The sequence below is a fragment of the Lagopus leucura genome, unplaced genomic scaffold (genome assembly GCF_019238085.1).
Source record: "Lagopus leucura isolate 7727_CA_CO unplaced genomic scaffold, USGS_WTPT01 Super-Scaffold_100016, whole genome shotgun sequence".
NCBI classification, from domain to species: domain Eukaryota; kingdom Metazoa; phylum Chordata; class Aves; order Galliformes; family Phasianidae; genus Lagopus; species Lagopus leucura.
In genome coordinates, this window is record NW_024962270.1 from 211868 (window position 1) to 221697 (window position 9830).

The 9830-nt window shown below is 53.6% G+C and overlaps 1 protein-coding gene across 1 annotated transcript in view; it reads right to left on the reverse strand.

The window, feature by feature from the left end:
• Window positions 1–4604: 4604 nt before the first annotated feature.
• F8 (coagulation factor VIII) overlaps window positions 4605–9830 on the reverse strand; it is a 19556-nt gene continuing 14330 nt past the window's right edge. The window contains exons 17-26 of the mRNA XM_042876647.1: window positions 9154–9382; window positions 8877–9059; window positions 8568–8684; window positions 7632–7703; window positions 7279–7364; window positions 6998–7153; window positions 6547–6691; window positions 5664–5812; window positions 5209–5385; window positions 4605–5004 (exon numbers count right to left, since the gene is read on the reverse strand). Of these exons, the coding sequence (XP_042732581.1) occupies window positions 4849–5004; window positions 5209–5385; window positions 5664–5812; window positions 6547–6691; window positions 6998–7153; window positions 7279–7364; window positions 7632–7703; window positions 8568–8684; window positions 8877–9059; window positions 9154–9382 (1470 nt within the window). The 3' untranslated portion in view covers window positions 4605–4848. The remainder of the gene's footprint in view (window positions 5005–5208; window positions 5386–5663; window positions 5813–6546; window positions 6692–6997; window positions 7154–7278; window positions 7365–7631; window positions 7704–8567; window positions 8685–8876; window positions 9060–9153; window positions 9383–9830) is intronic.

The following is a 9830-nucleotide window of genomic DNA, read 5'->3' on the forward strand; positions in this document are numbered from 1 at the left end:
GTCGAGGAGCCCCTATCGGCGTTGGGGCGGCGTGCGTGGGGGCCCGGGGGGCGCGAGGGCCGTGGGTTGTGCCCCAAATGATCCGTCATCCAAGCAGGAGGTGACCCGACAGCCGCAGTCCGTACAGTGCTGTCCCTCTTTGGCTGTTCTGCCTTTGCCACTCGTGCTGCTCAGTTATTACACTTTCCCCCAACTCTCCTGAACGCGTACATAAAATGTGGTTTGTGTGCCAAGAAGGACAGTGGGTTCCTAGGGTGCATTAAAAGGAGCGCGGCCAGCAGGTGAAGGGAGGTGATCCTCCCCCTCTGCTCTGCCCTGATCGGGTCTCACCTGCAGTACTGCATCCAGTTCTGGGTTCCCAGGTACAAAGAAGACGGGGATGTCCTGGAGAGAGTCCAGCAGAAGGCCACAAAGGTGATACAGGGCCTGGAGCATCTCCCCCATGAGGAAAGGCTGAGGGAACTGGCTCTGTTCAGCCTTAAGAACAGAAGACTGAGAGGGGATCTTCTTAACGTTTATAAATATCTTAAGTGTGGGAGTCAAAGAGACATGGCCAACCTCTTTTCAGCAGTCTGTGGGGACAGGACAAGGGGAAATGGCCGTAAACCTGAGCATAGGAAGATATGCACCAATATGCAAAGGAACTTCTTCATGGTAAGGGTGACGGAGCACTGGAACAGGCTGCTCAGGGAGGTTGTGGATTCTCCTTCCCTGGAGATATTCAAGACCCAGCTGGATGCCTACCTGTGCAGCCTGCTGTAGGAAGCCTGCTTTGCAGTGGGTTGGATTTGATGATCTCTAGAGATCCCCTCCAGCCCCTACAATTCTGTGATTCTGTGATAAAATTATGACCTCCTAACAAAGCATCAAACACAACTACCGCCATCCTAGCTGCAACACCAACCTCCCTACCACCCCTCAGCATAACCTAGAAACTTTGGATTAAACTGCTGCCCAAACCAAAGGCCTTCAGAGCCTTAAATAAGAGTTAAACTCCCAGTTTCCAACACATGCTAAGGCCAACAGGACATTAACCTGGATCTTCTGAATTCAAACCATCTGGATGTGGTGCTCAGGGATGTTATTTAGCAGTGGGTTGTTAGAGTTAGGGTAGTATGATTGGGTTGAGTTTGGAACTGATGGTCTTCAAGGTCTTTTCCAAGCAATTCTGTGATTCTATGCTTTGCTCTCTCCAACTTCCTGAGATGAGGTTGTAGTGAGGTGAGGGTTGGCCTCTTCTCCCAGTTAACAGCAATAGGATGAGAGGTGATGGCCTCAAGATGCACCAGGCAAGGTTCAGGTTGGATATTAGGGAAAGCTTCTCTGAAAGAGCGGTGCTGCATTGGCTCAGCTGCCCAGGGAGCGGTGGGGTCATCGTCTTAGGAGGTGCTCCAGAACAGTGGGGATGTGGCACTCAGGGTCGTGGTTATGAGCATGGTGGGATGGCTTGGGGTTGGACTCGGGGATCTGAGAGGTCTTTTCCAACCTTAACGATTCTATGAACCCCAGTGAACCTCTTGTGTTCTGGCTATAAGTCAGAGAGCAGAGCCTCAGGTCAAGTCTGAACTTTATGTGGGGGCGGGAAATTCAGTCTGGGAGAATCTTTAAAATCATCTGAAAGGAAGAGAAAGGTGGTTCTGCTCCTGGCCCTTCCACACCACTTTGGGGTTCCTGGAGTTTTGGAGGCTCCTTTGAGCTTCTTTTGGAGGCTTTGCTGAGCTGTGCTCCATCAAGGCACCAGAATTTCTTTCAGTGTAGCCACGCTGCTTCTCCAGGTCACCTCACTCCATACTTACCCTAAAAAACACGAGGAGCCCAAGGAGCACCTCCTCCCTGCTGCCTTGTGCTGGGACAGCAGGCATTGCAGAGCTGCGACCCAGCAAACACAGCTCTTGAGAACAGGAGCACCGGGGGGTGTGCAATGCACACACATACGTGAGGCAGCAGAGGAGGAGCAGGATCAGCACGGTGATGGGGAAGATGTACAGGACGGCAATGGGGAAGTTCTCAGCAAAGTGAGACCACACGTCACCCAGGTAATCCTCCAACCAGGACCGACGGACGCCTGAGAAGAGACGTGTCTTTGTGAGGCAGAGAGCAGAGAAACAGAGCAATATCAGTGCATTTTCCCTGGATTTGAGCATATTTTGAAGCAGGGTCAGGGCCTTCTTCCCCCGTGTTGCTGTGCAGAGGTGTTGCACAAAGCACTGCAGTGTACTTACGCTGCATCTCCTGGCTGGAGCTTTCCCCCTCCTGTGCATGAAGAGGGACCTTCCGTGTGTCATCCAAGTATCTCCCCTGGTGGCCTGCCAGCCTCATCTTCTGCATCACCCCACCCAGCTGGGAGGTGATCCTGTGCTTGGAGACGTGTTGGCAGAACAAGGTGGACAGCACAACAATCAGGAACAGAACAGCTCGCAGGACCATGGCCTCACGCAGCTGAGCAGTGACTTTCCGTTGGGCCCTGGGTCTTGGTCTTTGTCTGCAGGGCTGCCTGGGAGGACGCCTGTAAAATCAGAGCACTGTGAGAAAAAAACTAGGTTGAGGGCCTTGAGAAGTGCCCTGATAGCATGCAGCACCCGCAGATGTGCTCAGGAGGTTGGAGGGCTCTGCTGAGACTGCCCTCTCCCAAGCCCTGCTCAGGTGGCCTGGAGGCAGCTGCAGAGCGCATGGGACAAGGCAGAGCACTTTGCACTGCTCCAGTCCTTCCTCTGCACAAAAACATCTGTGGTTTGGGGAAAGCTACAGTGCAGCTGAGAGCTGCGTCGCACCAGGAGGAAATGGCATCTGGTTTCCATTCCTCACAAGATAAATGTCAAGAGACACTTCCAGTAATGCATGCCAGAGCTTGGCAGACTCTGACACAGCTCCCTGCAGCCCCATCCCAGCGCTCTCACTGTGTGCTGGGCGGCTGGAGAACATCCTGAGGGCTGCCCAGCAAAGGCTGCTGGATTGCCCACAGAGGCTTCAGCTGTTTTCTCTTTGAAAAGTGATCCGGAGAAGGCCCTGTTGTGGGCAGCATTTCTTCTCATCTAATCCTACGTCACCAGACATCTGTGCGGAGCTGCTTGTTTCTGGAGGCAGGAGCTGAGCATGCAATGGAGGGGCCAGGGACCATGTTCCCATCATAGAGAGCAGCCAGTCCTGCTGCTATAGGACTGCATCTAAGCCTGCTTTTGGGAGGGCATTTAAGCTTCAGCTGGTCAGGTCCAGCCTGGCCTACTGAGATAGCCGTGGTTAGATCTGTGCTTCCTTGAGAAGGGCCTGATGCAGCAGGTTCTGCCCTGCTGTGCTGAAGGAAAGACCTTTCACCAGGTCCCCTGGTGGGAGTGCTCCCTGTTGAGGAGCTTATGGTCCCAGCTCCTCCCTTCAGGCTCGCTCACACCAGGCAGTGTCTGCTTCCATATGTGCTTGATTACTGTCAGAATGCAATTAAGCCAAAGGGTAATTACACCTCATGTCTGGGGCTGTAATGTAATCACTAGTCAGGGCCACAGCAAAGGCTCCTTGTACAGCAATGCACGAGGAGGATGGAAGCACCGCTTCCATCAAAACATCAGCTTCTGATCTCCACTGGTTTGGGGACAGCCGGGTCCCTTCCTTCCCCCAGCACTCACAGCACAGGGGAGGGATGGACACGGCCTCTGGCACGCCGCTGGCAATGCTGCCGCTGCAGAGAGGTAGGCACCCCAAAAGCCATGGCCACCACCTACCTGCCCCACAATGCTCTGGACCTTTCTGAGGTAGCATCATTCCAGAAGGTTCGCACCAACAGAAAACTCACGGAGTCCCTGAGCACTGCTGGGACGGGAGATGTCCACCAGCAGGTAATAAGGAGGGGGAGAAATATCCACGGGGCTGTGAGCGTGGGAAGGGGGCTGAAGCCCACGGAGCCCTATGGAGAGGAGCGCTGCCGCTGTGTATCTGCCCTGTGGTGCTGCGAGGAGCTGAGTCCTACTGGGGCTTGGGCAGGCTTTGTGGGCATCTCCTCCTGAAATAAAGCTGCAGAAAGGACAAGAAGCAGGCAAAGGTCCTTCTGGGGCCTCTAGGAATGGATTCGGTGCTGGGAGAGAGCAGTGCTGTCAGCTTCACTGCTTACAAGTGTGGGAAGAGGGGTGTGAGACCAGTTTTCCAGCCGGCACCATCTGGCCAGGACCTTCCTGTGTTCCCCAGGGCTGGGCGTACTGGCATGGTCAATGTCCAACCAAAGCCACCAATGCACCAACAGAGCTCTTCCAGTCAGAAACAAGGAGAACAGTGCTGCAGCCAGCCCTAAAAAGCCCCAGGGCGGTATCTAGCCATGTCAGCACAGCATAGGAAGGAGATTAAGGGAACTGAGGGCCAAAGCCCAGTGCTGAGTTGAGTTGTGCAAGCACTGCCTCTAGGCAAGGCATCCAGATCCCCACTGGTTGTGAAATGTGCCCTGGGGAGGGGAGCAGGGCCTCTGCCCCCAGCCCTTATCTTTGCACCGCCTCTTCCAGGGCTGTGCTGGTGGAAAACAAAGCCGAGGATCGCTAGGGCTCATTATTTAATTACTGGCTGCTGGTAATGCTGACTGAGCCCCTGGAGACTCCAAGGTTGGAGAAGAGGAGAAAGTGCAGAGATACTGGAAAATTACTGTTTAATTCTTCAGCATTACGTCTGACTATAAGGCATGGGGTAGATGAGGAGCAGGAAGAGAATGATGACAAACAGTCCTCTCTGTCAGCAGGAGCCATTAGCACAGCAATGGGAGCAGAGAAACCTCTGCTGATGCCACCAGCACCTCCTGGACACACAGGGCCAGCTCCAGCCCCAGTGAGAGTTCAGTGTCCTGCTGGATGTGGGTCCGTGGGCCAGCACTGCCCATCAGTACTCCTGCTGGGTGTCACAGCCAAGGAACTCTATCCGCAGGGCGATGTGGTTGTGCCAGTGGCGGGGGTGTATCCTCACATAGCGGGCAAAGAGCGGTGGCTCCAGGCTGTTGAGCACTGTGGTGGTGTAATCTCTGTTTGCCTTGAAAATCTGGAAAGGAGAGAGGAGTCTGTGAGGTGCTGGTTGCTTTGCTGAGCTCTGGTGCAGAGAGCCCATGGCTTGAGGGCAAAACCAACATGGACAAGAGCCTCTTGGGAACTCTTTAGGGTGGAAAAAAGCACAGCTTGGTTAGCTGCTGTTACAAAAATGCTGTGGGCATGTTTGCTGCCCCAGAGCTGCTGCAGTTCTGCCTACCTTCTCCTTGCCATCATGCAGGACTGGGCTCCAGTGGACACCATCCTGGCTGCTGGAAACAGCAAACTCCTTCACAAACATGTGAGTGAAGACAGACTTGGCACCTTGGGTTATGATTGCAGTCACCTTTTTGGTTGCTTCAAAGTCCACCTGCAACCACTCATTGGGGCTGTTGCTCTGAGGAAAGACACATTGCCTTTACTCTTCAGCATCACCACCCACAGCAATGAGAAAAAAGATCCTAGCAGCTGAAGCCACACTGACCCTGCATGCCATCCTGGGCTTCACCCACCCCATCAGAGTTAGAGCTGCTTGGGGGCAACCTGTCTGCATCTGGTATGTGTAGCTGAACCACTACTCAAGGTACCCTGGTACCCTGGCCAGGAGAGGAGTGAGCACCCAGCCTGCCTCTTTCATGCCCCAGCTGCCTGCCTGGGGTCTCCTTGCTGGGCTACCTTTGGTCTCCATGCATTGGTCCTTCCCTGCAGGTGCAGGCGGGCCTGGGAGGGTGACCAGTTGGAGAAGATGTTGGAGCTCTGGGATGACGCAGAGATGCGCTGGTCAGGGATCCCTTTGCTCTCCATTCCCAGGGGCATGGAGCAGCCTGGAAGAGAGAAGCAACTTGTCAGAAGGGATAACAGACACCCATCATGGAGATGCATCCTAGCTGCACACTCCTCCCTCTGCCCTCCACGCACTTTCCTGCTCACAGCATCTCCTATGCTTTGCAGCACCATTGCTGTGCTGCTCAGTGCCTTTGCAGCATGGCTCTGGCTGGGCAGTGACAAATGACACCTGCCACTCCTCCCACCTTCTTTTCTCCCTGGAGATATTATCTAGGGGGAATCTGGAGTATTTGTCTGCCAGGACAAACTCGTTTCAAGGGGAAGGATGACTAGAGACACACTGGACACACATGAACTGGTGTGTATGTGCGCCTGCCTGCTGTGGGGTGCCATCACAGAGCTGCTACCTGTAAGGATCTGCCTTGCTCTGTGCAAAGCTAAAGGGTCTCGGATCAGAAAGCCAATAGCACATCTCTGTTTGTTCCCTGCTCCCCAGGCTGAGGCAGCAACCTTCTCAGCTATCAGCTCAGCTGCTGCCCAAAGTTTCCTGTGCTTCAGGACAAAGTGGCAAGGGCCCCACTGCCGTGCTTTTGCTACTGCTATCTCTAAAGACAGAAAGCCATTTTTCCAGCTTGGCTCCCCCAACACCATCTCCTGCCAACTCTTTCCCACCTGAGGGGACTTGAAACAAGGGGAATCCCAAATCTGAGCACTCAGGAGCCATCTGGATCAGCCCCCAGCACCGGTGCTGGGCGTCCCAGGTGGGACTTACTGTTGAGATCACAGCCAATGAGCTCCATGCGCAGCGTGGTGCGGATGCTGTAGTGAGTGGGGCTGATGCGGATGTAACGGGCTACAATCGGAGGGTTGAAGCGATTTTCTTTCACTGTGGTTGCATCCACATTTGCAAAGAACATCTGCAGGGAAGGGGTTAAAAAGGGGCAGTTGTGTGGGTGGAACGAGCTAGACAGGACAAGGATTAGCATGGACAAGATCATTTCAGTCTGGCGCTTCTGTATCTTATCACCATCCTTGCAAGAGAACAACAGCTCAGGGAATGTTTTGAAGTGTGACTCAGACCAAAGAGATGTGAATGGGGCAAATCAGGGCAAACCACTGAGAAACGGAGGGGGAGAAACTCAGGGTCTATGCAAATGAACTTTCTATATATTCACCAAGTTGTTGTTGTTTTTTAAATCAGTCCTTTTACTGATCCTGCTCACCATCTGTGTGCTGGTTGCGTTGCCCTTGTATTTCTTCCACCTTTGCCCATCAAGGCTATAGAAAACAACAAACTGAGAGACGTAGAGACTGGACAGCCTTTGTCGAGCCCCTTGGGTCTTTATGCCATGAATGATCTTGAGGTGTAAAAGGTCCACCTGGGAATGAAATTCAAGGTTCAATTCTGATGGCCGTGTACGTGGGTCCTCCTGCGGGGTGCACTGGACAGTGTGTGCCCTGGCACTGTCCCCAGCAGCACCCATGGCCACAGATCCCCTCTCACCTGGATCCAGGGGTTGCCTTCACCAGTGCTCCACGCATTGATGGAGCCGGAGTTGTGCAGCCTGGCCAGCTTAGGGGCCCATGGACCTGCAAGGAGAGTGCACAGGGATGAGGAGCAGGAAGTGGTGAGCTGCCCACCTGCAGGATGGGCCCTGAGCATCGCCCATCTCCTGGGGTCAGCAGCTTCAAGCAGGGTGACACGACCCTGGTGCAATGGGGAGGCACCTTCTGGTGTCTCTTCAGGGGACCCTGACCTGGGCATGGATGGAGGGGACTTGCTCAAGTCCAGCTTTGACCACCTTTGTGTTGTGCGTGCTGAATCAGACCCAGCCCCAACAACCACCCCAAACTCACCTTCCTGCCCTGATGCGGTGATCTGGGAGTCTGCAATGTAGCCCGAGGCCATGCCCAGGGCATTCTGGCAATCTGCAGGCAAACAAGGAGAAAAACAGGGATGGCTGGTTGATAGAGGCCACAGCAAAGGTCCCATCATCAATCTCTGGCCATGCTAGTGCTGCTCTCCCATCCCTAAGCCCATGACCTCCTGTCCCCATGTCTCTATCTCCCAGCAATGCTGACAAGTGGCTCTTCCTTACACCTGTGTCTCACCCCTGGGCCTTTTTGTTGCTAGGCAGCATCTTTAAAAAACAAATATCACGTTGCTAAAGGGAAACCTGCCTAACACTCCTGTCTCTCTTCTGCTCTGCTGAGCACAGGGCTGCTTGCCTCTTATAATAGCTCTTATTATTAGCTACTTGTCACATCTTGGCATCACTGCTGCATGGCAAATGCTTCTGGGGAAAAACATGCATTTTGAAATCTTAAGCAGATTTTTAAGTTATGTTTTCTGGCTGACATTTACTGCTCCTTTAGGAAGAGGAGAGGGGCTGTCACAGTGTGATAAAGCACCAGCCTCGCTAACTGCTTCCCCCTGCATTTACAGAGAGAGAGAAATGTGTTGTTCTGGAGGAAGTGGAGCCAGAGGTTTCCTGTGCACTTGGCAGTTGCTCTCAGGGATGTTTCCATCAGAGCGATTTGCCATCAGGCAGCATTGCACTCTGTGCCTCAGTTTACCTCTTGGCACGCGCTCTGGGAGAACATATTTGCAGCCAAATAAAGCTGGTCTCTGTCCTTCACCCCAAACAGACCTCTGCCAGGGATGTGTTATAGTTGGCAAGGGCTGAAGTCAATATATGAACTGAATGAGAACTCAGGGGATGCTGGCTGGACAACCTATGGGGACAGGGAGAGCTCAAAGCGTGCTGCTCTGGGCACAAGGGGGTCACTCACCCTGGTTGTACACGAGGAAGAGGGCACTCATCCCAGCCTGCAGGTGCTCCCCCACTTTGCACTCCACCCGCCAGATCCCAGCGTGCGAGGGATGCATCTCCACCGTCCCAAAGACACCTGTCCAGGAATGGAGAGCAGAGCAGAGGGAATTAACCAGTCATAGCACAATGCAGTGGTGCCAAATGCTGTGCAAACGCAGAGCCTGACTCTGTCGGACCCATTCCCCATCCTTGCTGTCCCTCAGCACATCCAAACGGGTGCAGACATGAAGCCATGCAGCCAGGGTGTGCACGACATGCCGCATCTCACCAGGATAAAGGTTGTAGACTCCCATGTGATACTCCTGGCTCGTCCTGACGCTGAAGATCTGCCCATGAAAGTGGACAGAATGGATATCTTCAGTGCTGCCCATGTTCAGGAGGTGCCAGCGGATCCGCTGCTGCTGAGCCATCACCAATCCGGGCAGAGCGTCCCCCATGTAGCCGTTGATGGCTGGAGAAGACAGCGGTCAGGAGTGGCCTGGAGCCCATGAGCCTTGCCACTCCAATGTGTTGTGTGATGGAAAGGGCAAGGGCCAGCTCCTCACCATGAAAGGAATGGTTTCTCCTAAAGTCAGGGTTGTCCAGCTGGATGCGGCACGGTGGGCGGCAGTTCCTCCTCATGTTCTCTGTGAAGTACCAGCTCCTGGTCTCATCAAAGATGGTGAAGAGCAGGGAGAACTCCTGCACGGCCAGCTGCCGCTTGAAAGCAGAGTTCAGCACCCCACGGCGACAGATGATCAACGGCCCGATGAGGCCTGAGTGCAAATCCTTCTCCTGCAAGACAAATTTGTGTTGGAATGTGGCAACCCTGGGCAATCTGATCTACTGCTTGATCTAGCGGTTTGCAACCTTGCCTGTGGCAGAGAGGTTGAAACTTGCTGATCCTTGGGGTCTCTTCCAACCCCAGCATTCTATGATTCTATGATCTTATAGTTCTATGAAAGTGATGGCCCTGTCCACATCCCTGACCTGGTTTCTAACCCATACACAGGACATGGCATGAGGAGCGACATTTTCCACAACACGTGCAAGGGAAACAGTATCCCAAGTGTCCAATGCAAGCGTTCAACTTTGCTCCACTTGCATTGGAACCCAGGGACAAAATTCATCTAAATTGTAAGCTTATGGGACTCCAGGATGCAAATTCCTACAAGTTTCAAAGAAAAGGCACAACAAAGGGAAGGGAAGGGAAGGGAAGGGAAGGGAAGGGAAGGGAAGGGAA